Below are 27,599 nucleotides of genomic sequence, written 5' to 3'. Positions count from 1 at the left end.
TGATGGAATTAGAAAAATCACCATTTGGCAACTCTTAATATCCTCAGTGTTTGAGACCATTGAATGAAAGCTTGGTAGTGATTTTTTTTTTAAATTGTAAAAAATGTATACAACATTTGCTGATTCAGCATTCTTCAGTTATATGATTTAGTGACGTCGGTTACAGTAATCATGTTGTGCAGCCATCGCCCATAATCACTGCCAGATTTCATTGGTGGGGAATTTTAAATGGAGAGATCAGACTCCCATCAACTGAAATTGTGAAATAATTTTCATATCACTAAGAGTGAAATAACTGTGTGCCTCCTTATGTAAGACAATAAGAAAAGACAAGACCACTTAGTAAGCCTGCCCCCGAGAGGTGAACTTGAATATAATCAAGTTTTTAGAGTTAACTCTTCATTTACAAGAAATATGGAGATAAAGGAACAAATTAATTGACCTCACGAGGAGGCCAATGGACAAATCCAAGATGGGTGATCCTTTAGAATAGCTGTCCTGGCATCCTTCATAAGTCACTGGTATGAAGATAAAAAGGAGCCCTGGTGGCACAATGGTTAAGCGCTCAGCTGCTCCTCCAGAGAAAGACCTGGTGATTTGCTCTTATAAAGATTACAGCCTAAGAAACCCTGTGGGACCGTCCTTCTTGGACACATGGGGTTGCTATGAGTTGAAATCGACTTGACAGCACCTAACAGCAACAACATGAAGATAAAGGCAGGTGGTGGGAGAGGGAGAATAAAACAGATTTCAGAGCTGTAACCATCAAGTCATGTGTGGATCTTGACTGAATCCTGATTCAGAGCCACCAACCATACAAAAGACACCTGCGAGAAGCATGGAAATTAGATTAGGGGACTGGATATTAGATTATCTTTAGGAATTATTGCTATTTTCAGGGTGGGGTCCAGGGTGGTAATAAATTGTGGTTATATAAGGAAAATGTCCATAATTTTTGGAAACATAAACTGAAGCAGTAGAAGTAAAATGACATGTGATTTGAGATTTGATTTAAAAAGCTTCAGAAGAATAGAGGGAAAGAGGGTAGAAGTAGAAGACTGCAATCTTGGCAACTGTTGAGTGAGTTGTTGAATGATGGGATATGGGAGTTCATTATACTGTACTCCTTTGCATGTTTGAAAGTTTTCACAAGAATTAAAAAAGTCAATAGGGTAGGTGGCTAAGTGTGAAGATCACAGTTATATTCTCACAGGGCCAGTGGAAACCTCAGTTGTCGGTGTAATGTGTCTTGGGGCGTAAATGCCTATGACAGCATCATACACAGATGCAAAAAGAACCGAATCACGAACACCTGCGACTAGAGGGAGGATGATGTGCTTTTTGGAAATGGTATTAAATGACTCAAAAAGAGGCTCCACAACGCTGATTGCGAGGATGTCCGTAGAGTTTTAATAAACTCAGTTGCACCCAAAGAGCCCTGCGTGCTCCAAACAGTACATAGAGATTTACAACCTCTTACCTGGAGGCTTCCCATAGAAGGATGAGAAATGCAAAGATGGTTGTTAAAGAGAGGAAGCCGACTAAGAAATATGTTACATATATTACATTATATTGTGTATATTATTAAGATATATAGAAAAATATATCCACTTTGTGAATACAAAAAGATTCAAATCCTGAATGTGTATAGCACTGGTGTTTAAATTTAGCAGAAAGAACAACGACCATATTAGCAAGATGCCCTACCCTCTAAGCATGCTATTCGTAACTGCTCAATATAAGTCACTCCTGAAAAATTACTTTTAACTGCTTTCTAATTCTAAATTTCTTAAATAGTTGTCAAAAACACCTCGTAAAAGTTACTTTAATGTAAGTGTGTCCTAATGTGTTGCTCCCAACCAGACCTCGCTAATTAATCGCCCACAAGACCAATGTGAAGAAGAACAAAACTTCATTAAAGGGGAGTAAAGGAAAATCTGAATAAATGGAGGGAAACAACCTGTTCCTGAGTAGGGACACTCAACATTGTGAAGATGTCACTTCTCCTTGAATTAACCTGTAAATTCCAGGCAATCCCAATCAAAAGCCAAACAGGAATTTTCAAGAACCTGACAACCCTGATGCTCACTTGCTTAAAGAGAAAATGAGCAAAATGAACCAATAAGAATGTGAGAAAGTAGAACAACAGGAATGTGCTCTACCAAATATATAATGTCGTTATAGCCATTCAAATAGTGTGGTGTTGGTATAGGACTAGGCACCTTAATGACACAGCATACAAGGCCCTGTCTGTATGTACGCTTATGCTCGTATGTATGTATAGGTATATAAATTTTGTTTATGAAGAAAGGTAGCATTTTGAGTCTGTGTATGATAGCTGGCTCTCAAATAACGTTATAATCCCTTCACATTGTACGTAAAAATACATTCCAGAGTGTTTAATGAGCTAATTATAAAAATATTAAAAAAAAAATGTGGGAGAATATATGTATTTTTTTACTCTGGACTATGTTGTTGTCATTGTTATGTGTCTTTGAATCAAGTCTGACTCATAGCGACAGAGTAGAGCTGCCCCATAGGGTTTCCTAGGCTGTAATCTTTACAGAGGAGTCCTGGTGTTGAGGTGGTTAAGCATTGGATTGCTAACCTGAAGGTCAAACAGATCAGCTGCTCTGAGGGAGAAAGATGTGGCTGCTTCTGTAAAGATTTACAGCCTTGAAAACCCTACGGGGCAGTTCCACTTTGTCCTATAGGGTTGCTGTGAGTTGAAATTGACTCCGCAGAGATGGGTTTGGTTTGGTTTTAATCTTGACAGGAGCACATCACCAGGTTTTTCTCCTGTGGAGCCGCTGGAGGCTTTAAACCGCCAACCTTTCAGATAGCAGCCGGGCAATTAACCACAATGTCCACGGCGCTCCTTTCTCTGGATGGAAGTACAGCTTTATTACTCTGAAGTACTCTGGCACTATTTTTATTACTCTTCCCTAAGCTGACTCCAAGCCTGGAAACCAGGTAGGAGACGATGATGCCACAAAATGAAAGTTCTTATGTAACAAATGACATCCTATACCAAGTTAAAAGACAAGTTAGAAAAATTATGTTGGATGATCTTCTACGGAGCATATTTTTTGTTTATAAATCTGTTTGCCTAGAGAAGGGCCCATTTTACCAAAATTCCGGAGTGGTTTAACCATGTAGGGAGGTTCAGCTGGTCTACCAGTGGGGAGCGGGCGGCCTAGAGCCATGCGGGGGTGGTGAGAAAATATGGCGGTTTGCATCAGACGAGTCAGCATTTTTGTCAGTTGAAGACACAAAATTTCATCTGTCAGTCCTGTTTTAGAAATGGAAACAACTGTCTACTTTTAGAAGAGCCATGAAGGCCTGACGTTAATTTTATTTTATAATTTAGGTATTCTCAAGTAGTTATAAAAAGAAGGAAGTTCAAAAGTAGAGGCTATTTGTGGTCTGGCATTTTTCTCTGTGCAATTTTTAAAAATTGCTGTTGTCCTTTGTCCATTTTATTCAATTATTTGGTGCCGACTAATGTGACTCGGAGCCCTGCTGGCGTAGTCGTTAAAGCTTTCGACTGTTAACGGACAGGTCAGCAGTTCAAACCCACCAGTCGCTCTGTGGGAAAAAGATGTGGTGGTCTACTTCCATAAAGATTACAGCCTTGGAAACCCTACAGGGCAGTTCTGCTCTGTCACATGGGGTCACTGTGAGTCGAATTGACTCGCTGACAATGTTTTTTTTTTTTTAACGTGAGTTAAGGTCCCTTGTTGTTGCCGTTGGCGCTGTTGAGTTCATTCCAACTCAGCAGTGACCCTATGCACAACCGAATGAAACTCTGCCTGGTCCTATGCCATTCTCACAGTCATTGCCATGTTTGAGCCCATTGTTGCAGCCACTGTGTCAATCCATCTTGTGGAGGGTCTTCCTCTTTTTTACTGACCCTCTACCTTACCAAGCATGATGTCCTTCTCCAGGGACTGGTCCATCCTGATAATATGTCCAAGATACATGAGACTAAGTTTCACCATCCTCACTTCCAAGGAGCACTCTGGCTGTGTACTTCTTCTAAGAAAAGACTTATTCGTTTTTCTGGCAGTCCATGGTATATTCACTATTCTTTGCCAACAGCATAATTCAGAGGCATCAATTCTTCTCCAGTCTTCCCTGTTTTCACAAGCATTTGAGGTGATTGAAAATATCATGGCTTAGGTCAGGCGCACCTTAGTCCTCAAAGTGACATCTTTGCTTTTGAACACTTTAAAGAGGTCTTTTGCAGAAGATTTGCCCAATGCAATACATCATTTGATTTCCTGATGCTTCTTCCATAGGTGTTGATTGTGGATCCAAGTAAAATGAAATTCTTGACAGCTTCAATATTTTCTGCACTTATGATGTTTCTTATTGGTCCAGTTGTAAGCTCCCTAAAAGAAAAAAAAAAAAACACCAAACAAAACCCACTGCCATCTAGTTGATTCTAACTCATAACAACCCTGTAGTAGAAGAGTAGAAATGCCCCATAGGATTTCCAACTGGCAGATTTGAACTGTAAGCCTTTTGGTTAGCAGCTGAGCTCTTAACCACTGCACCACCAGTGCTTCATAAGTCCCCTATTTAGTGCAAATGGTTTGTACGTGACAGCTAAGCTGAAGGGACCAATCCCTAGAGAAGGACATCATGCTTGAGAAAATAGAGGGCTATTGAGAAAGAGGAAGACCCTCAATGAGATGTATTGACACAGCGGCTGCAACAGTGGGTTCAAACATAGCAAAGAGTGTGAGAATGGTGCAGGACTGGGCAGTGTTTTGTTCTGTTATACATAGGGTCACTATGAGTTGGAATCAACTCGACATCATCTAACAACAACAACAACCTGAAGTTTGCCAGTTTGAACCCACCCAGTGGCACCGTGGTAGAAAGGCCTAGCAATCTGTCTCGGTTAAGATTACAGCCAAGAAAATCCTATGGTGTTCAGTTTTATTCTGTAACACATGGTTTTGCCATGATTCAGAATCAACTTGATGGCAATTTTTTTTTTTTTTTGACATATAAGGACTAACATGACTAGAAGATCCTTTCTTTCTGATTTCATCTTTGCCAATCACACCTCAGATGCTATAGTTCAGCCATAGTGAGCTGGTTTCCCTTGTTGTTGTTAGGTGCTGTCATGTTTCTTCAACTCATAGAAACCCCATGTGACAGAGTAGAACTGCCCCATAGGGTTTTCTTGGCTGTAATTTTTATGGAAGCAGATCGTCAGGTCTTTCTCCTGCGGAGCTACTGGATGGGTTGGAACCACCAACCTTAATTGCCCTGTTGAAGCAGACATGTCATACTATATTGGGACTTGTTTACTCCTGTCACCCCCTCTAGAGTGTGAGCTCCTTCATGGCAGGGACCTGGTAAGGTTCACTGTGTAGCTCTAGTGCCTAGCACAGTGCTTGGCTCAAAGAAAGGATGCAGGGACTATGTTTTGAGTGAATGACTATTATTAATATCCAAAATGTCAAAGACTCTTTAGGGACAGCAAATCAAAAGATTTGATTCTTCAAATGGCGTGAGAACAGAAATTCTTGAATTCACCTGAATATGCAAAACCATCGTGTAGGTTGTGACCTTATTTTTAGTTCCAAGTTTGGAATATTAACGGAAATTACATTGATTTTATGGATATATTTGGGTAGACTTTGCCTGTAAAGTTCTTATACATGTTTTGAAAGATTCATTTCAAGGTATTTGATCTTTTTTCAATTTTATTGCATGAGGTCTTTTTTAAACTGTTTTCTTGTGAATTGTTTTTGATCTATAGCAATGTGATTGACTTTTGAATATTAATCATATACCCAGGGAACTTTTGCTTCTGTTTTTATCTTTGAAAAGAAGTTTATAAATCTCAAGTCTATGATTTGTTGTGTGTGTGTGTGTGTGTTTGAATAAGCTTATATGGCTTTTGGAGAGTGGTGGTGTTGAGGAGGGGTTTTTAAAATTCCTAAGTCATTACTGCCCCATAGCATTTCCAAGGAGCGGCTGGTGGATTTGAACTGCTGACCTTTTGGTTAGCAGCCAAGCTCTTAACCACTGTGCAACCAGGGCTCCAAAAAGTAGAGCTTCCAAGGAGTAGCTGGTGGATTCGAACTGCCAGCCTTTTAGTTAGCAGCCAAATGCTTAACTGCTTGCCACCAGGCCTCCCCTATGGGGCAGTTCTACTCCATCCTATAGGGTCGCTGTGAGTCAGAATTGACTCGATGGATATGAAGTCATTACTGGATCCACTGAGACTGGGGGAATCCCTGAATCTATCGCTGGGAGATAATATTTAAACCTTGAACCAAACTATTCACGAAGCTGTCATTAAACTAAGCAACAGTTTTTAGCTCAATTTACAAAGAATATTTGCCTTGAGCATTGTGCCCTTATAAAGAAATACGTATATGAGTTCAATTGGTAACAGTTAATCTTAAGCACAAATGAGAACTTTAAGGGGCAGAGAGTCTAATGATGATAGAACAGTATGGGTACAAATACTGAGAACGGTGACGCAACGTGAAGTATGTAACCAGTGTCATTGAACTGTTCATGAAGAAATTGTGAATGGATGTGTTTTTGGTTATATATATTGCCACCAAAAATAAAGAAATAAATAATAAAAAAAGAATGATTATATATCTAAAGACCAAGTAACAAGTATGTTTCTTTTTTAAATAGCAACCCACTATGTAAGTACATACTCACATACATTCTTAAGTCATTTTCCATAGTGGAGTTTCTAACACGTAAGGTTGACCCTGCATCGCAGGGTGAGAATAATAGTGGACCATAATGTCCCCAGCTTTTAGTCTAGTCAGTCATTTCATGCAGCCACGGATGTCAGAGAGAGGTGTCTCACATGTGCATTGAAACCCATGTGAGCTGGAACTCAACGGACTGCCTTATTTTTCCTGGTCTCGCAAGTTTTCCGCCTTTGACAGGGTGCAGTCTCAACCACTTTTCTATCACTCTGTATTAGTGGAAAATATTTTGGAATTCCTTCCCTTACAGGTTTAAGCCTTATACAGGTTCTGGCTTTCACAGGCTTCACTGTAGCTTATATTCTTGAATTGGGACATCTGTATGTTTTTCAGGAAACCCTGGTGGCGTAGTGGGTAAACGGATTTGGCAGATGAATCCGCCAGGCGCTCCTTGGAAACTCTGTGGGGCAGTTCTACTCTGTCCTATAGGGCCGCTACGAGTCGGAATCGACTTAACGGCACTGGGTTTGGTTTTTTGGTTTTTGGTATGTTTTTCATGGAGTGGTTAACGCACTCAACTGCTAACCAAAAGGTTGGAGATTTGAGTCCACCTAAAGGTGCCTTAGAAGAAAGGCCTGGTGATCTACTTTGAAAAATCAGCCATTGAAAACCCCTGTGGAGCACAGTTCTACTCTGACACACATGGGGTCGCTATGAGTTGTCATCTACTTGATGGCAGCTTTTTTATGGATGTTTTTCATTCTAGGGATGGTTCTTCATGGTGCAGACCATATCGTTAAATGTAATGTAAATATAGAAATATAGCAGTGTGCCGCTTTTGTCTTTTAGTATCCGGAGTGTGATGCAGAAGTATCTTGAGGAGAGAAAGGAAATAACCTTTGACAAGATTTTCAATCAGAAAATTGGTAAGTCCTGCTCATCCCTTTGGCATGCTGTCATTTCAATAGTGATCCCAGGTGATGCTAAACGTATCCCCTAATACTTTGTATGCTTTATAGCTAAGGCTGGGAGTGAAGGAAGTGCCATGGACTTAACATGATACTTGATGATTATTTATATTCCTGGTAATAGATACCTCGTGAATTAACACTTGGGAGACAGACAAGTTTGGCTCTATTTTAAGGCAGTTTGGGGGGTTGCCAAAATGAAAGGATTGCATACTCGATAACCAGAAAGAAGTTCTTTCTGTTGAGCCCTTTGTTTACTGCTAACATGACTGCACCACCCTCCTTCAGGACTTAAACGCACACTCATCTGAGGTCCACGGCTTCTCCAATGCTGCTTTACTGTCTGTGATCACAGGGATTTGGCATGTGTCTTCATAAACAATATTCCACTCCTGTGGCTGGCTATATCCTTCCAAGGGATGAGACTGGACGACTTAACCTTATCCATGTTCACACATTCATGGGTTTTGTATGCAGCTCTTACTGATCAGGAGTACACCAGTTATTCCTGAGGCTTCATTTGGAATCCCTCCTAAGCAAGTCATGTGCACTTCCCTCTATATGTATGTGTGTTTGTGTGTGTATATATATGTATATGTGTGTGTGTGTGTATCTGTGTGCGTGTATGTGTGTGTGTATGTGTGTGTGTGTGTGTGTGTGTGTGTGTGTGTGTGTATACATAGAGGTTAGCAGCTGACCTGTCCCTGACCAGTACCCAGCGGGTCTGGCCAGTGCTAGTCTTGGCCTGTGCAGATGTGTCGTGTGCTGGGGTGTGTTGAGGCGATTTCTACTCATAATGACCACATGTGACAGAATAGAACTGCCCTGTAGGGTTTTCTAGGCTGCAGTCTTTATGGGAGCAGATCACTAGGTCTTTTCTCCCGTGAAGCTGCTGGTGGGTTGTTTAGCCGCTGAGTGCTTAACCATTGCACCATGAAGGCTCAGAAGTTACCCAGCAGTTAATGGAGGAGGAACTTGTGAGGAGCCCATAGGGATTGCTTTAGTGTGGAGTCTCAAGGCCAATGAGGAAGAGAGACATTGTGTTCTCATCTGCCTTCCAAAAGGCCAGCAGTTTGTTTAGAGAAGGCCACCAGCAGGGTTCCATAATAACTGTTGTCTACATGCTTTCCTTCTTTTTTGTTCTGTTCCCATAAAACAGTTCCTCCTGTCCAGGAAATTCCTCAACAATATTTTGTTCTCAGCCAGGGTAGGATTTATTATATGGCCTGACATCCAGCCATATTGTCAGGCTTCCCATCGCGAGGGGGTTAAGTGGATAATTCTAGGGCTTCTACATGAAATCAGCATAGCTGAACATAAGAAAAGCAATGTTTCTTTGCTTTCTTTGCTGGCAGTTTCCTCCCACAATTACTCAGATGATTTGCTGAGGAATTGTGCATCTTAGTTTTTAGATTATTTTATTGCTGGAGGAAATCACTTTATTAATATTCCAAGAAATTAAGGTCTTATTAACATTCCCTAGAGCTCTATTTCTGTAAAGAATTCTGTTTCCATGATTAGTAAATGTAGACCGATAGGTCCCTTTGTGACTGAGAGTTCTGGGTAATTCTGGGTTATCCCTTTTATATACAGATGGGAGATGTAGACACTGAGAGGTGAAGTGACTTGTTCTGATTTCCATTTCTCCTTCCTTTCTACTGTGATAATTCTTTAAATACTATTGGAAAAGAAACACTGGATGTAAAATGGGATGTAGAGGGTCATCTGGCAAGAAATGGATAGTTTTAAAAAACACGATGCTCTTTTTTGTCCAAGTATGATAAGTGCCTCAGTTATCTAGTGGCTTTAAAGAACAGAAATTTATTTTCTCACAGTTCAGGAGGCTAGAAGTCCAAATGCTAGGGTATAACTGTAGGAGGAGGTCCTTCTGTTTCTATTTCAGCTTCCAGTAGCTGCTGCAGTCCTTGGCATTGTTAGACTTGCAGATATGTTTGCTGCGTGTGTCTGTCTTCATGTGGTGTCTTCCCCTTGTGTGTGTCTCTGTGTCTGTTCTGCTCTTTTTATAACTCAGAAGTGATTAGGTTTAGGATCCATCCCTCTCTGGTATTCCCTCATTAACATAACAAAAGAGAACCCCCATTTGCTTTTTATTTTGTACTAAAAAAAAGAAAATGAACTTATAAGATAACAAGAGAGAGAAACTACCTTTGAGGGAAGGAAAGGAGGAATTATTTATTTATTAAAAATTTAAAATTTATTTTTTTTACAGCTTTATTGAGCTCTAATTCACCTACCATAAAATTTGGCCATTTTAAGTGCACAGTTCGGTGGTTTTTAGTATATTCAGAGTTGTGTAACCATCACCACAATCTAATTTTAGATGAGGTTTTTCAGTACTCCAAAAAGAGACCCCACCCCCCCATAACAATCATTTTCTCTTCCCTGCTTCCCCCAGCCCCTGGAAACCACTAATCTACCTTCCGTCTCCGTGGATTTGCCTGTTCTGGACGTTCACATGAAAGGAACCATACAGTATATGGTCTTTTGTGACTGGCTCCCTTGACTTACCATAACGTTTCACTTACCGTAACGTTTTCAAGGGTCATCTACATTGTAGCACATATCAGCACTTCATTCCTTCTTCCGGCTGAACAATAGTCCATTGTATAAATATGTGACATTTTATGTATTCATTCATCAGTTGATAGACGTTTAGGTTATTTCCAACTTTAGGCTATTATGAATAATGCTGCTGTGAAAAGAAAGCCTTTTGCCCATATTATTTGAACAACTGATTCCTTATTATTAAGATATAACTGGTAGACTTGTACACCAATGTTTATTGCAGTACTATTCATGATAGCTAAAAGGTGGAAACAACCTAAATGCCCATCAGCAGAAGAATGGATATACAAAATGTGGTACATACATACAATGGAATACTTCTCAGCCAGTAGGAGGAATGAGGTCTTGAGACATGCTACAGTATGGATGGATATGGAAGACATTATGCTGAGTGAAATAAGCCAAAAGGACAACTATTGTATTACCTCACTTATATAAAGAGACAAAAAAAACAAATGTATAGAGAACAAAGTTTATTAATGGTTACCAGGGGCAAGAGGGAGGGGGGAAGGGGGAATTAATGATGAAGGAAATACCGAATTGATTGACAACTGATTATTGTAATTGTCATCAATAAGTTGTACACCTGTAAAAAGTTAAATTGGCAAAAGTTGTGTGACAGGTATTTACAACAATGACAAAAAAAAAAAAACAGCTGCTGAGGCTGTTCATGCATAACTAAAAAACCTCATGGGATTTGGTTTCTTGGTTTGGAGGTTTAGGGTCATCTTTTCATGTGACATCCCAGTTAATTGGCCTAGTAACGTGTTTAGACCTTCTGTTCTACCTCCTAGTTCGTTGCATAGGGTCTTAAAAGCTTGCAAGTGGGAATCCAAGGCAAAACCATTGGTGTCTATTCGCCTGGAGGAGCAGAGGAAGAAAGTCAGGAATAGGAGGAGGATGTGGAATATGTGGCTAATTACCTCATGAACAACTGCCTCCTTTACCATGAGATCAGAAGAATTGATGGTGCAGGGGCATGGTCGGGGAAGCCAAAAGGGGACACTTGCCCTCAGGTGCAAGTAGAAGGGAGTGCCAGACGAGGTGAGGAATGGCATTCCAGGGTGCCATAAATAAGAAAGGTGCCTGACTGAGGGAGCCGGACAAGAGAGGAGAAGGCATTTCTACTGACGTATCCCCACTATCAATGCCTATTCATCTTGAAATGGGGGTAGGAGGTGACTTAGAGATTGCCTCTAGACACTTGAATGGGGTGGGGGAGGCCACAACGTAGAGATTGCCCTGGGTACTCATTACTCTCACTGTACCTCTGGGGTGGTGCCCAGCTACCATTATTGGACATTTTGATCAAAGGTTGTATAGGACAATCCTCATCAAAAGCGGGGAAAGGTAGACCAGAATTTTAAATTCTCATGGAATTTTGGAGCCATGAAGCCATGGATGAACAAACCCTTGTTTCCAGCAGCTCTGATTCTAGTTTCTGAGGTACATTGAGGGTTCTTTCTTCTTTTGTGTTTTCTGCCCTTCTGTCCCTTCTGTAACACCTTTCCTGTCCACCCCAGTACCCCACAACACAGTAGACCCCCAAAATGTATCTTTTCCATGGTTTTCATTGAGACCCTCCCTGACTCTCATTCCAGGAGCCTTTGATGTGAGCCCCTAATGGCGTTGCTGTTGTTGTTGTTAGGTGCCATCCAGTCGATTCTGACCCACAGTAACCGGTAGGGTTTACTAGGATGTAATTTAATCTTTACAGGAGCAGATTACCATGTTTTTCTCCTGCGGAGTCACTGGGTGGGTTCAAACCGCCAACCTTTAGGTTGGCAGCCAAGCATTTTAATCATTGTGCCATCAGTGTTCCTTCTAATGGCATTAGTGTGGCGTTATTCTTTACCTTTAATTCTTCCCCAAAATCTGCTTTACTGGGCACTGACTGTATGTGGGTTTTATCTCAATAAGACTGTTAAAAATTAAAAAAAAATTTTTTTTTTAAATAAAATCATTTGTTCTTCACTTCCCTCCAATTTGTGACCTTGGAGCTGCTCATGAGAAGCTAAGTTTAAACTTAAACTTGGAAAGTCACAGGAAAGAACAGCGACTGACTGGGGGACTGGGAGACAGTACAAGGTGAAAGAACTGGACCCAAGTCTGTAATTATGTTTTGACATAGTTATATGCTTTATTTCCTTGTGTCTAGTGCTTGTCTCCTCCCTTTTCCTTTTGTAACTTTCTCATTTTCTGGCTGGAATAGGGATTAGGGAAGAATGGAAGGTGGGCCGTGGCAGGAGTAGCTCTGTCTGACTCCCTAGTTCTTTTCTGTCTTCGTGTTTCAGCACGTTCTTTTTCCCCTTTGTCTTTCCCATCTGTTCCACCTGCCCCTTCCGTGGCTCACTCCCTGTGTGAGTGCCTTGCTCCTTCCCTCACCCTCTTTCCTTGTTGCTTTTCTGTGGTTCTCTTGATTCTCTTCTACCTTCTGCCATGCATACTATCAATGTCTCTGCTTTCTTCCCATTCCTTTCCAGCATGCACAATGCAAATGGTTGTCACAGGGTTGGGGACTGTCCTCCTACGTGTGCTACATGTGTTTTGTTGAAATGAAAAATGTAGAAATATTTCATTTATAATGGGTGATTAGCAGATCTGTTGGCTGCATCCTGGTCTGATTGATATCTTATTAGCCTGTTGCCATTGAGTCGATTTTGGCACATAGCAACTCTGTAGGACAGAGTAGAACTGCCCCAGAGGGTTCCCAAGGAGTGGCTGGTAGATTCGAACTGCTTACCTTTTGGTTAGTAGCCAAGCTCTTAGCCACTGTGCCACCAAGACTTTTAGTTTCCGCATATAAAGAAGTGGAGATAAGCATCTACTCCATAAGACTGTTGTGAGGATTCAGCAAGTAAATGTGTGCAAAGCCCTTAACCCAGTGATTAGTTCTTGGTCAGTGCTTAATGAATGAAAGTTCTTAAATGGAGTTGTTTATTAAGAGCATTTTCAATCATACACAAAAGTACAATATGAACCCCTATACTGGTGGCGTAGTGGTTAAATGCTACGGCTGCTAACCAAGAGGTCTGCAGTTCAAATCCGCCAGGCACTCCTTGGAAACTCTATGGGGCAGTTCTACTCTGTCCTATAGGGTCGCTATGAGTCGGAATCGACTTGATGGCAGTGGGTGGGTACAGAGACAAACTACCACTCGCCTGTCAGTTTGTTGTTCTGTGGTGGCTTGCATGTTGCTGTGATGCTAGAAGCTATACCACCGGTATGTCAAATACCATAGGGTCACCCATGGTAGATAGGTTTCAGCAGAGCTTCCAGACAGAGACAGACTAAGAAGAAGGACCTGGCAATCTACTTCTAAAAAAAAAAAAAGGCCAGTGAAAACCTTATGAATAGCAGGGGAACATTGTGCTAGAAGATGAGCCCCTCAGGTTGGAAGCACTCAAAAGACGGAGGAAGAGCTGCCTCCTCAAAGCAGAGTTGACCTTGGTGATGTGGAAGGAGTAAAGCTTTCAGGACCTTCTTTTGCTGATGTAGCATGTCTCAAAATGAGAAGAAGGAACGGCGGCAGACATTCATTAATAATCAGAATGTGGAAAGTACGAAGTATGAATTTAGGAAAAAAGAAAGTTGTCAAAAATGAAAAGGAATGCTTGAAGATAGATATCTTGGGCATTAGTGAGCTGAGATGGGCTGGCATTGACCATTTTGATTCCGACAGTCATATGGGCTACTATGCTGGGAATGACAAATGGAAGAGGAGTGGCGTCGTGTTCATTGTCAAAAAGAACATTTCAAGATCTATCCTGAAATACAGCACTGTCCATGATAGAATAATGTCCACATGCTTACAAGGGAGACCAGTGAATACGACTATTATTCAGACTTACGGACCAACCACTAATGACAAAGATGAAGTCATTGATGACTTTTACCATCTTCTGCAGTCTGAAATTGATCAAACATACAATCTAGATGCACTGATAATTACTGGTGATTAGATGGTGAAAGTTGGAAACAAATAAGGGTAAGTAGTTGGAAAATATGGCCTTGGCGACAGAAATGACGCCGGAGATGGCATGATAGAATTTGCAAGGCCAACGACTTAATTCATTGCAAATATCTTTCTTCAACAACATGAATGATGACTATACATGTGGACCTCACCAGATGGAACACACAGGAATCAAATTGACTACATCTGTGGAAGGAGACGATGGAGAAGCTCAATACCGTCAGTCAAAACAAGGCCACGGGCTGACTACAGAACAAATCATCAGTTGCTTATATGCAAGTTCAAGTTAAAGCAGAAGAAAATTAAAACAAGTCCACGAGAGCCAAAGTACAACCTTGAGTATATTCCACCTGAATTTAGAGACCATCTCAAGAACAGATTTGACGTACTGAACACTAATGATCGAAGACCAGACGAGTTGTAGGATCACATCAAAGACACATATACGAAGAAAGCAAAACATCATTTAAAAGACAGGAAAGAAAAGAACAGACCAGAATGGATGTCAGAAGAGACCGTGAAACTTGTTCTTGAAAGTAGAGTGGCTAAAGCAAATAGAAGAAATGATGAAGTAGAAGAACTGAATGGAAGATTTCAAAGGATGGCTTGAGAAGACAAAGTAAAGTATTAGAATGTGTAAAGACTTGGAGTTAGAAAACCAAAAGGAAAGAATACTCTTGGTATTTCTCAAGCTGAAAGAACTGAAGAAAAAAATTCAAGTTTCGAGTTGCGATAATGAGGGATTCTATGGGCAAAATATTGAACAATGCAGGAAACATCAAAAGAAGATGGAAGGAATACACAGAGTCACTATACCAAAAAGAATTGGTCGAAGTTCAACCATTTCAGGAAGTAGCATGATCAAGAACCAATGGTATTGAAGGAAGAAGTCCAAGCTTCACTAAGGGAATTGGCATAAAGCAAGGCTCCAGGAAATTTACAGAATACCAATTGAGATGTTTCAACAAACAGATGCCACACTGGAAGTGCTCCCTTTTCTATGGCAAGAGATTTGGAAGACAGCTACCTGGCCAACCAACTGGAAGAGATCCATATTTGTGCCTTTCCGGAGAAAGATGATCCAATAGAATGTGGAAATTATCGAACATTGTCATTAATATCACATGCAAGTAAAATTTGCTGAAGATAATTTTAAAAAGTCTGCAGCAGTACATGGGCAGAGAACTGCCAGAAATTCAAGCTTAATTTAGAAGAGGCATGGAATGGAGGATGTCATTGCTGATGTCAGGTGGACCTTGGCTGAAAGTAGAGAATACTGGAAAGATATTTACCTTTGTTTCATTGACTATGCAAAGGCATTTGACTGTGTAGATCATAACAGATTATGGATAACATTTCGAAGAATGAGAATCCCAGAAGACTTAATTGTGCTCATGTAAAACCTGTACATAGACCAAGAGGCAGTCTTTAGAACAGAACGAGGGAATACTGCATGGTTTAAAACCAGGAAAGGTGTGCATCAGAGTTGTATCCTTTTACCACACTTCTTCAGTCTGTATGCTGAGCAGATAATCTGAGAAGCTGGACTATATGAAGAAGAATGTGGCATCAGGTTTGGAGGAAGACTCATTGACAACTTGTGATATGCAGATGACACAACCCTGCTTGCTGAAAGTGAAGAAGACTTGAAGCACTTACTGATGAAGATCAAAGATCACAGCCTTCAGTATGGATTGCACCTTAACATACAGAAAACAAAAATCCTCACAACTGGACCAATAAGAAATATCGTGATAAAAGGAGAAAATGTTGAAGTTGTCAAGGATTTAATTTTACTTTGATCCACAATCAACACCCGTGGAAGCAGCAGTCAAGAAATCAAAGAACGTATTACATTGGGCAAATCTGCTGCAAAGGACCTCTTTAAAGTGTTACAAAGGAAGGATGTCACTTTGAGGCCTAAGGTACACCTGACCCCAGCCATGGTATTTTCACTTGCCTCATAAGTATTCAAAAGCTGGACAATGAATAAGGGAGACCAAAGAAGACTTGATGCCTTTGAATTACGGTGTTGGCAAAGAATATTGAACATACCGGGTACTGCCAGAAGAAGAAACAACTCTGTCTTGGAAGAAGTAACGCCAAGTGCTTCTTAGAAGCAAGGGTGGTGAGACTGTCTCTCGTACTTTGGGCATGTTATCAGGAAGGACCAGTCCCTGAAGAAGGACATCCTGCTTGGTAAAGTAGAGGGTCCAAGAAAAAGGGAAACTCTCAACAAGATGGATTGACACAGGGGCTGCAACAATGGGCTTAACCATAAGAACAGTTTTGCTATGGCACAGGACTGGGCAGTGTTCTGTTCTGTTGTACATATAAGGTTGCTATGAGTCGGAACCGGCTTGATGGCACCTAACAACAAAAACAACAATTTAACCACAGGAGCCCTTTAAAAGCACAGCATTTTCTCAGCCTAGTAGCAGAAGAGGAAGTCAGAGATACTGGAACCACAAAAAGGATTCAAAGCACTGTTATTGACTTTGAAGATGGAACAGACAGACATCTGAGAAGGAATGCGGGTGTCTTCCAGGAGCCTAGAGACATGAAGCAAGGAAATAGGGTCCTTAGTCTTAAAACTAAAGGAACTGAATTCTGCCAACAACTGAATGAGGTTGGAATCAGATTCCTCCCCAGAGACTCCAGGTAAGAACCAAGACTGGCTGGCACCTTGGTTTCAGCTTCGTGTCATCCTAAGCAGAGAACCAGCCGACACCACCTGACTTCTGACCTACAAAGCTCTGAGATAATGAGTATTGTTTCTAAGTCACTAAGTTTGTGGAATGAGGCATTGGTGGTTCTGTGGTAGAATTCTAACAGGGTTAGATTCCTGATGAGTGTACCTCAAGCTCAGCATATTGCCAAGATGCTGAGCAGGTTTCAGCAGAGCTTCCAGACTAAGACAGACTAGGAAGAAAGGTCTGGCAATCTACGTCTGAAAATCAGCCACTGACAACTCTGTGGATCACAACAGTCTGATCCTCAGCCAATCATGGGGGTGGCACAGGGCTGGGCAGTGTTTCATTCTGTTATGCATGGGGTTACCATGAAACAACAAGTTTGTAATAATTTGTTACGCACCAATAGAAAAGTAATACAGCAGGATAAATGCTTAGGTTTTTCATTTTTAATTGCCAGTTTTCAGAATAAACAGGTTAAGTGTCAGCTACTTTTTTCCTCTTCGTCATCGTTTTATAGGAATTTTATGTCTTAACGATTATCAACTATGTTGATCCCCGGTTCGCTGTCAGTAAATCTTACACATTTATACACTGACAGTTTTCCTGGTTGAGCTTATTGAAGGAATGATTTAAAAAGGTGATGATTATTGAGTAGACAGTAAAATTATCAGTTATGGTTAAGACTTTTTTTTTTTTTTACTGTTTTCCTGATATAAAATACATAGAAATTATAATTTTATCATACGCAAGTTGAAGCACTTGGCATTTGATAAATTCCATCTGTGTCTGTTGAAAATCTACTTAGCTTCTCTGCACACTCACTATTAAAGAAGGATGTTTCAGGCTATACGGAGACTCCAAATAGATACTTAATACATAAATACATGAAGTGTGCAAATGTGAGGCTCCTGTATAAAGAACATCACAGTTAATGTAATCTTACATCACATAGTGCCACGGAAGACATTTTCATTTTATAAAAACTGACTTCAGAGCATAATCCAGAGTTTGAATATTAGTCTTTTTGAATTTGCATGAAATAATGTTAGTGTCTGAAACTTGATTTTTGGTTAAAAAAAAAATGCAGTTTTTACTTTTATTAAAATGGCTCTATTGAGGTATAATTTACATCCCATAAAATCCACCCATCGTAAATGGATAAATCAATGATTTTTAGTACATTTACAGAGTTGTGCAGCCATCACCATGATGCAATTTTGGGAAATTTTTATGCCCCCAAAAGACCCCTCGTGACTTTTGCAGTCAACTCTCTGTTCCCATCCTTGGTGCCAGGCAACCACTAATCCACTCTCTGTCTCTGTAGATTTGCCTTTTCTAGACATTTCGTATAAATGGAATCACAGAGTATGTAGTCTCTTGCTTCTGGCTTCTTTCTATTAGTATGAGGCTTTTCAGGTTCACTCGTGTTGTTGTGTTTATCAGTGTTTTATTTTTTACGGCTAAATAATATTCCATTGTATGGATATACCACATTTTGTTATCTGTTCACTAGTTGGCGGACATTTGGGCTGTGTCCACTCTTTGGCTGTTGCGAATAATGCTGCTCTGAACTTGTGTACACGTGTGGATGTATGTTTTCATTCTCTTGAGTTGATTCCTGTGACTGGAATTTCTGGGTTGTATGGTAAGTCTGGTGGTGTAGTGGATAAGTGCTACTGTGGCTGCTAACCAAGAGGGTGGCAGTTCAAATCCACCAGGCACTCCTTGGAAACTCTATGGGGCAGTTCTACTCTGTCCTATAGGGTTGCTATGAGTTGAAATCGACTCAAAGGCAGTGGGTTTGATTTGGTTTTTGGTTTATGGTAAGTCTACGATTCAGAATCGACTCGACGGCATTGGGTTTGGTTTTTTTTTTTTGGTATGGTAAACCTGTGTTTAACTTTTTAAGAAATTCCCACTCTGGTTTCCAAAGTGGCTGTGTTATCTTACATTCCTATTAGTAATTTCTCAGAGTCCTGTTTCCATATCCTCTTCAACACTTGTTGTCTGCCATATTGGTTATAGCAGTTCTCGCAGGTGTGAAGCGGTAGCTGGTTGTGGTTTTAATTTTTGTTTCGCTGATGGTTGGTGATGTTGAACATGTTTGTGCTTATTAGCTATTTGTGTATCTTTTTTTTAAAAGGAAATGTCTGTTCAAATCTTTTACCCATTCTAAAAATTGGATTGTTTTTCTTCTTATTGGAAACCCTGGTGGTGTAGTGGTTAAGTGCTACGGCTGCTAACCAAAGGGTCGGCAGTTCGTATCCGCCAGGCGCTCCTTGGAAACTCTATGGGGCAGTTCTACTCTGTCCTATAGGGTCGCTATGAGTCGGAATTGACTCGACAGCACTGGGTTTGGTTTTTTGGTTTTTTTTGGTCCTCTTATTGTACGGTTTTGTCATATATATGATTTATAAATATTTTCTCCCTGTTGGTGACTTGCCTTTCTCATTTTCTTAATGTAGACCTTTGAAATGCAAAAGGGTTACATCTTGATGAAGTCCAGTTTATCTATTTTTTTGTTTTATGAATCTTGCTGTTGGTGTTATATCTAAGAACTTTTTGCCTAACTGAAATCTACAAAATTTTTCTTCTAGGTGTTTTATTCTTTTGGCTCTTAATTTAGTTCTCAAATTGATTTTGAGTTAATTTTTGTGTCTGATGTGAGGTAAGGGTCTAAATTTATCTTTTTGCTTATGGATAACCAGTTGTCTCAGCGCTCTTTGTGAAAAGACTATCCTTTCCCCCTTTAAACTGTCTTGGCACCTTTGTTGAAAATTAATTGACTGTAAATGTGAGGGCTCATTTCTGAACCCTGGAATTGTTCCATTGACCAGTGCGTCTGTCCTTGGGCCAGAACGACACTGTCTTACTGCAGCTGTGTAGTAGGTTTTGAAACTGGGAAGTGAGAATCCTCCCACTTTGTTTTCCTTGTCCGAGTTGTTTTTGGCTATTTTGGGTCCTTCGCATTTCTGTATGAATTTTAGGATCAGTTTTTCAGTTTCTGCAAAACAGCCGAGATTCTGATAGGATTGCATCGAATTTAGATTAATTTGAGGAGAATCACCATCGAAACAGTGTCTTCCCATCCACGGACAATGAAATGCCTCTCCATTTATTCAGGAGGTTACAGATTTCTCTCAGTAAGGTTTTATACTTTTCAGTCATGTATTTCTTGTTAAATTTATTCTTTAGATTTTAATATTTTTGATCATATTGTAAATGGAATTGTTTTCTTAATTTCAGTTTTGGTTGTTTATTGCTAGTGCACGGAAATAGACTGGGCTTGTATCCTGCGATCTTGCTGAACTAACTTATTAGTTCTAATAGGTTTTCTGTGTGTGTGTGTGTGTGTGTGTGTGCGCGTGTGTGTATGCCTTAGGATTTTCTACATACGGAGTCCTGTCATTTGTGACTAAAAACAGTTTTACTTCTTTACTTCCAATCTGGATGTCTTTTTTTTTTTCTTTTCCCTTCGTTTTTTTTTTTTTTTTGTGTGTTACTCTCAAACATATTTAGCATGATTTCAAAGAATATTTACCCAGAAGAATGCATAAATTATATTTGGCATTTGGGGTTAAGGCAAAAGAAATACATTTGCAAAGAGCTTTGGAAACAAAATATATGTTTCATTATTAAAAGAACACATTGGAAAAACAGAAATCAGTACCTCACAACCTTTTTTTTCCTTAAATTCTGAATGGTTCCTATAGAAATGAAAGGTGTATATAGATATGACAAAGCTGCCTCTTAAAAAATTTGGTAACTATACAAGACCACTAAAAAAAAGACAGGCAACAGAAAATAACATTTTAGGATTGCTATATTGTCATTTTCAAAGAACAAAGTTTCCAACCTATTTAATAATTTATAAAGTTTTTGCTTGGGATGTCTTATGCTTTAAAATGTAATAAATGTTTAAAATCTGGAAACATTTGTGACTATGCAACTTCTGACCCGAAGGCTGGGATGAGATAATAGCAAATTGAAGGCTTTTGCACATGGTAGCGGAGAGAGAAATCTTTACATGGGAACCAGCTTCAATCTTTGTTTTCCCTTTTGTTTCTTCCTTTGTTTGGAAGTGTTTGTTTCTGTCACAGTGAATGGCCTTCCCCTGACAAATGCCCCTGGTTGACAGTCACTGAGCAAGATTCCTGCTTTGTGTCATCTATAGAACTTTCTTCAGCTGAGAGCAATCAGCCACTACAGAGAAGAAAAAGCTGGGGCCCCAGACAACCCTGCACCAATTTTCCATGCCTTCGTGAATACGTTGAAGGAAGGAAAGAGCTATAGATCCATTTAAACTTTCAAATAACAGATGTAAACACTTGACTAAGCACAGCTAGTTAGATTTTCCATTGAAACAATAATGCAGCAAGGGGTGAGGAGAATCTAAGGTAAGTGAGGGAGGGTTACCCATTCTGCACAGTTTCAAGTGCAGGTTTCCTGGTAAAAATGCTGTTCAGAGAGGAAGGGCAATAAGAAAGGTGGAAAGACGTACTTTAGAACCTACTGGCAAGGCGATCTTTCTAGCTGACTTCAGCATCGAGGTGGGATTAAACAAGTCAGAACGTTAGTTTCTAGCGTGGGAGTTGGCCCAAGATGGGTATGTGCCACTTGCCCCTGCAGTTCAGCCCCTGCAGCTGTGAAAATTTGAGACACCTGAGAGATTTGGGGGTGGCTCAACTAATTCGATGAGAACAGTTGGTTGTCCTTTTTTTTAAACCAGTTTATTAGGGCTGGTTTCTCTTTTTAAAGTCATCTTCAAGTTCAAAGCCCAGCCATAAGCATCACTTCTAAAAGAAATTCAGAAAAGCTATGTTTTGCTGGCATAACACAATCATTTAATGTCTATAAATCACTAGAGCAGGGATCTGTGGTGGTACAGTGGTTAAGTGCTCAGCTGCCAGCCAAAAGGTTGGTAGTTCGAACCCACCAGCCACTCTGTGGGAGAAAGATGTGGCAGTCTGCTTCTGTAAAGATTTACAGCCTTGGAAACCCCGTAGGGCAGTTCTGCTTGGCCCTGTAGGGTTGATGTGAGTTGGAAGTGACTCAAAGACAATGGGTTTGGTTTTTGGTTTTGGAATCACTAGAGCACGGAGCCCTGGTGGCACAAATGGTGAAGCGCTCAGCTGCTAACTGAAAGGTTAGTGCTTCAAACCCACCTGGAGCTCCACAGGAGAAAGACCTGGTGGTCCACTCCCATAAAGATTACAGCATAGAGAACCCTGTGGAACAGTCCTACTCTGTCACACGGGGTCACTGTGAGTCGGAATTGGTTCAGAAGCACCTTAGAACAAAAACAGTCACTAAAGCTATAGGAATGCTGGTATGTGACAACTAGTCACATGACCTGCAGGCAGGCAAATCTATTATCTTCTAAATTTTCGCTGTTTAATTTTCCCTGCCCTCTGATCCCTGTGGTTGATAGGAATATCAGTTTAAGACAATGATGGCTATCTCTGTACTATATACTGTGCTAAGTACTTTATATGCTTTGTAAAGTAGTATGACCAAGTTCACACAGCCCTGGAGCAGCAGAGCACAGATTGGAAGTCTCGCTCTTCATAGCTGTACTTTTGCTGCCTATCTAACCAAGACACCACCCCTGTGTCAGTTTGTCTTACTGTGGTGGCTTGCATATTGCTATGACCCTGGAACCTATGCCGTGGGTATTTCAAATACCAGCAGGGTTATCCATGGTGGACAGGTTTCAGTGGAGCTTCCAGACTGAGACAGGCTAGGAAGAACAGCCTGGCAATCTACTTCTAAAAATTAGCCAGTGAAAACCCCCTGGATCACAACAGAATACTGTATGATTTAATGCTAGAAGATGAGCTCCCCCTAGATTGGCTGGCACTTAAAATACACAGTGGCTCCAGCAGTGGACTCGAGCATACCAACGATTGTGAAGGTGGTACAGGACTGGAAACCTTTTGTTGTGCTGTAGGTAGTGTAGCCATGAGTTGGAGTAGGCTGGATCGCTACTGAAAAAGTTAAACAATTTTTTAACTGACAATGGGGGAATGGTTGGACCTTTTCAGAATTTTAAGAACCTTCGGTGAGTTTTGAAATTTGAGGTGGCACTGTGTCTCCTGGTTTTTGCTCTTTTAGAAATACCATTTTTGAGGGCTTTATGCCGTATTCTTGATTTATTTTAGTATTTCTGCTTCTAGTCAAAGTCAACACTGGGAAATTAAAGGTTTGCTAGGAGGTGATTGTTAGGCTTTGGCTTGAATTAATTACTAAAAGTTCATTCATTCATATATTGACTTTAGCTGTGTGACACACTTTCTCATAAGCTCTGAACAAAGACTGAAAGTCATCCAAGTTCTTACGGGGCTTGCACTTTATGGGAGGAGGCCGACCTACAAGAACACACTGTCCACATGGTGGTGAGCACTATGGAGAGTCGTGGTGCAGTGAAGAGAGGCAGGGGGTACTGGTGTGTGGGGCAGCCTTCACTAGGGCGTTTGAGAAGGCATTACTAGGAAAGGGTCATTTGCACAAAGACCTGGGGCAGGTGAGGGAGGGAGCCCCTATATACTTACCTGGGGGAAGCTCGTCCTAGCATAGGCTGCAGCAGGGCCAGGACCCTAAGACTGGAGCCCCTGGTTGAGGAACAGCAGGGAGGCCAGGAAGCTGTAGCAGAGGGAGCTAAGTGGGGGCAAGCAGGGGGCTGGAGGGACTTTGTGGGCCATTGGAATTATTTTGGCTCTTACTCCAAGTGAGATAGAGCTTAAGAAAGTTCGAGCAGTGGGGTGGCTTATAACCTGTCTCATGAGTTCAGGAATCACTCTAGCTGCCGTGAGAAGCATGGGCTGAGAGGTGAGGGTGGAAGCAGAAAGCCCTCTTAGGGAACTCCTGTGACCTACCAGTGAGAGATGCGGGTGACTTTTGGACCAAGACGGTAGTGGTGGAGGCAGTGAAGTCATTAAATTCTGGATAATTTGAAAATGGAGTTTATAAAATTTATAATGAATTGGATTCTTGGTACAAAGGTCCAGTTGGAGTCATCAGCTCTGACTCATGCTGACTCCATGTGTGTCAGAGTAAAACTGTGCTTCATAGGATTTTCAGTGATTTTCAGAAGTATATTGCCAGGCCTTTGTTCTGCAGCACTTCTGGGCAGACTTGAACTTCCAACCTTTTTGTTAGCAGCGAGTGTGTTAATAGTTTGCACCACCCAGGGACTCCCCACAAACATGGTAGGAGAGAAAAAAAATGGTCACGGGGCGGGGCGGGGGAGAGAGGGTTGGGGAAGGAGAGTAGAGGGCACAATGTCCTCAGGTTTCGGAAGGTCAGAGAGGCTCAGGTAAGAGGTTGAGGATATAGGGCCATGATTTTGCTTATGCATCTTGGAATTCAGTCATTCGATTTGCACAGTGAGTTATTGGCTAAGGAGATATGTCATACTGCCTTTGCTTTCTGTCTGACACTTTTTTGGCCAGCTTTATTTCAACTCTGATAGCTTTGTGCTATCTGGTGAACAGAAAATTCTCGCGGTTTGGCTTAGAAGAGAAATCCCTGGCAAAGGTGGGGACAGGGAGGGTTTTTCTAGTCCCTCAAAGAGACTATTTGTAACAGTGGACACAAAGGGAGAAAGTAGGATGGCTTTTTAAAGAAGCAAATATCCTTACCTTGTGTGTGCACTGCTACTCTCCAAAGATACTTTTTTTTTTTTTTTAATGGAAATTTTCACCACTTACAGTGTTGATGAAAGAATAACTGGTTGATTTTATTTTATTTTTCGCCTGTCATTGTTGGTCTTCGAGTTTGCTCTTTAGGAATTCATTTGCTTCCTGGATTGTTTATAACTATTTGAGAAGATTTAAATTAGTTTTGCTTTGTGACTTCTACTTTTAAACTAACAAGTGGGTTCAGAATTGGTGATGGAAAAGAACTAAAAATAGAATAGCTTCCTGGGAACATTGATTTGGGCCCTTCCACTGTTGCTGTAAAGGAGCCCTGGTGGCACAGTGGTGAAGAGCTCAGCTGCTAACCAAAAAGTCAGTGAGTCAAACCCACCAGCCACTCCCTGGGAGAAAGATGCATCAGCCTGTTTCCGTAAAGATTTACAGCCTTGGAAGCCCTCTGGGCAGCTCCTCTCTGTCCTAGAGGGTCGCTATGAGTCAGAATCGACTCAATGGCAACAGCTTTGATTTTTTTCAGTTATTGTTGCTTTATAGTTTCTTATTTTCCGAATATGACCAGTTTTCTCCTTGTGAGGTACCAAATACATAAAAATCCAGTTGTTACTTACACTTTTTTTTTTTTTTTGCTTTACTGATGAATATGCTGTGTGCTGTGTTCTTACTTTTTATAAACAATTTCACTGAGGTATGATATAAAAATACAGTAAAATACATCCATGTTAAGTACAGAGTGGGAGCTTCAACATACGTGTACACCCATGCGCCTTCTACTGCAGTCCATGTGGAGCCCATTTCCATCACTTTAAAAAGGATCCTCTTGCCGTTTTGTGCGCGCTTTATTCCAGCCCCAGATAACCACTGATCTACTTTCAGTCACGATAGATTACATTTGCATTTTCCAGAACTTCATATAAATAGAATCAAGCAGTGTGCACTCTTTGGTGTCTGGTTTATTTTGCTGGGCACCATGCTCTTGAGATTCATCCATAATTGTTTCATTGATTGGTACTTTGTTTCCTTTGTTGCTGAATAGTATTCTGTGGTATGAGCTTTACACTATTCCCTTGTACATGGACATTGGAGCTCTTTGGGGCAGTTATGAATAAAGCCACTCTGGACATTCATATAGGAGTCTTACTGTGAGTATAAGATCTATGTGGTTGTTTCTGTTTGGTGAATACCTTGGAGAGGGATTGTTGGATCCTCTATGATAAGTATGGTGGTGGTAGTTGCCATCGAGTCGATTCTGACTCATGGCGACCCCATGTGTGCCGAGTAGAACTGCTTCATAGGGTTTTGAAGGCTGCGAGCCTTTGGAAGCAGATTGCCAGGCCTGTCTTCCAAAGCACCGCTGGGTGAGTTCAAACCACCAACCTTTCAGCTCATAGTTGAGTGCTTAACTGTTTGGGCCACGCAGGGACTCCCAACGGTTGGTACACACACCTTTGTGATTGTTAAGTCTTCTTAATGAATCGACCCATTTATCATTATGAAATTTCCCTTCTTATTCTGGTAATATATTGTTCTGACATCTACTTAGTCTAATATTGATATAACCACTCTAGCTTTCTCAATACTACCGTTAATGCGGTACCTTTTTTCTCCGTTCTTTTATTTTTAACCTATGTGTCTATATTAAAAAAATATGCTATAGGCAGAATATTTTTTTTATAGGCAGAATATGATTGAGACTTGCTTTTTGAATCCAGATGAACAATTTCTGCCTTTTACTTAAAATTAAATAATTATCGATATGTTTGGATGTTAGTCTCTCATCTTTTTAGTTGTTTTCAGTTTGCCCCTTTATTCCCTTTTTCTCCTTTTCCTGTCTCTTGGATTGAGTAGCTTTTAGTATGTAACATTATTGTCACTGCTGGTTTATTAGCTATCCCTCTTTGTTTTATTTATTTCTAGTGTTTCTGGGTGCCTCAGCTTCCCTGAACTCCCTGCCCTCAACAAGACCACCTGCTTGGGCCCCCTTCCCAGAAAATGGGCAGAGAGCAGGCCCAGCCTAGGGCCCACCTTGTTCGCTTCCCTTCTCTCAGGGATCACAGCCCTTCCTACACCTGAAAACAGTTATTTCATTCAGTTTTCTGGTTGCTTATGGTAGGAGGGAAACCCTGGTGGCATAGTAGTTAAGTGCTATGGCTGCTAACCAAAAGGTTGGCAGTTCAAATCCACCAGGGGCTCTGTGGAAGCTCTGTGGGGCAGTTCTACTCTGTCCTGTAGGGTCCTTATGAGTCAGAATTGACTTGATGGCAGTGGGTTTTTTTTGGTATGGTAGGAGACTAAGCCCAACCCTTGTTACTGTATCATGCCCTCAAGTGTAAATTTCTGATCTTACTTTTTGCAATAAAATATTTGGCTATTGATGGGAAGTGGGTTAAATATTTGAAAGGGGAAGTACCTGTTAAATAGTACCATGGTTATAACTTCATGTAGTGATACAAAGATGATGATTGGTTTTACCCGTCTCAGCACAGGTAAATCTAAGATATAGATGATTTGTATACGGGCTTGAAAAAAGCTGCACTAGGACAGGGTGAATACTAACAGTTACAGAGCCCCGAAGTGCTCAGTGCCCTGCTCGCACGTCTTCAGAATAATCTGGGGCAGTGAGCTTTGTCAGCCCTGTTTCACAAGTGAGGAGACCCACACTTAGAGGGGAAGTGACTTGCCCAGTACCTTGCAAACAATAATGAGCTGAGCTGGACTTGACCTTTCAGAGTTGGAATTTGCCACTCTCCAAAGCTCAAGCTCTTATTCATTATACCCAGCTGACTAATCATGACTAATTAAGAAATTTCTGAAGTTTCCCTGAGTATGTAAATGGAATATCGTATGGGGCAGCAGTAGAGTTCAGGTGAACTAGTACCCCAACTTCCATGTAGTTTCTTCCTAACATAGCTACTTGTTGTCAGATTAAAGCAGTATGATTAATTTGCAGCTCCCACAAGAAGTGGTTCCGTAAACACCAAGTAGTCATATAAATATAAAGTTATTACTTGGATAACGAAAGT

At 40.8% G+C, this 27,599-nt stretch overlaps 1 protein-coding gene across 1 annotated transcript in view; it reads left to right on the top strand.

The window, feature by feature from the left end:
* Window positions 1-27,599, top strand: part of GRK3 (G protein-coupled receptor kinase 3) — a 155,315-nt gene that overhangs the window by 24,371 nt on the left and 103,345 nt on the right. Inside the window, exon 2 of the mRNA XM_003419096.4 lies at window positions 7,548-7,624. Coding sequence (XP_003419144.1) covers window positions 7,548-7,624 — 77 coding nt within the window. The remainder of the gene's footprint in view (window positions 1-7,547; window positions 7,625-27,599) is intronic.

Source organism: Loxodonta africana, chromosome 19, assembly GCF_030014295.1.
Source record: "Loxodonta africana isolate mLoxAfr1 chromosome 19, mLoxAfr1.hap2, whole genome shotgun sequence".
Taxonomy (NCBI): domain Eukaryota; kingdom Metazoa; phylum Chordata; class Mammalia; order Proboscidea; family Elephantidae; genus Loxodonta; species Loxodonta africana.
This window is presented reverse-complemented; position numbering and strand designations above follow the sequence as displayed.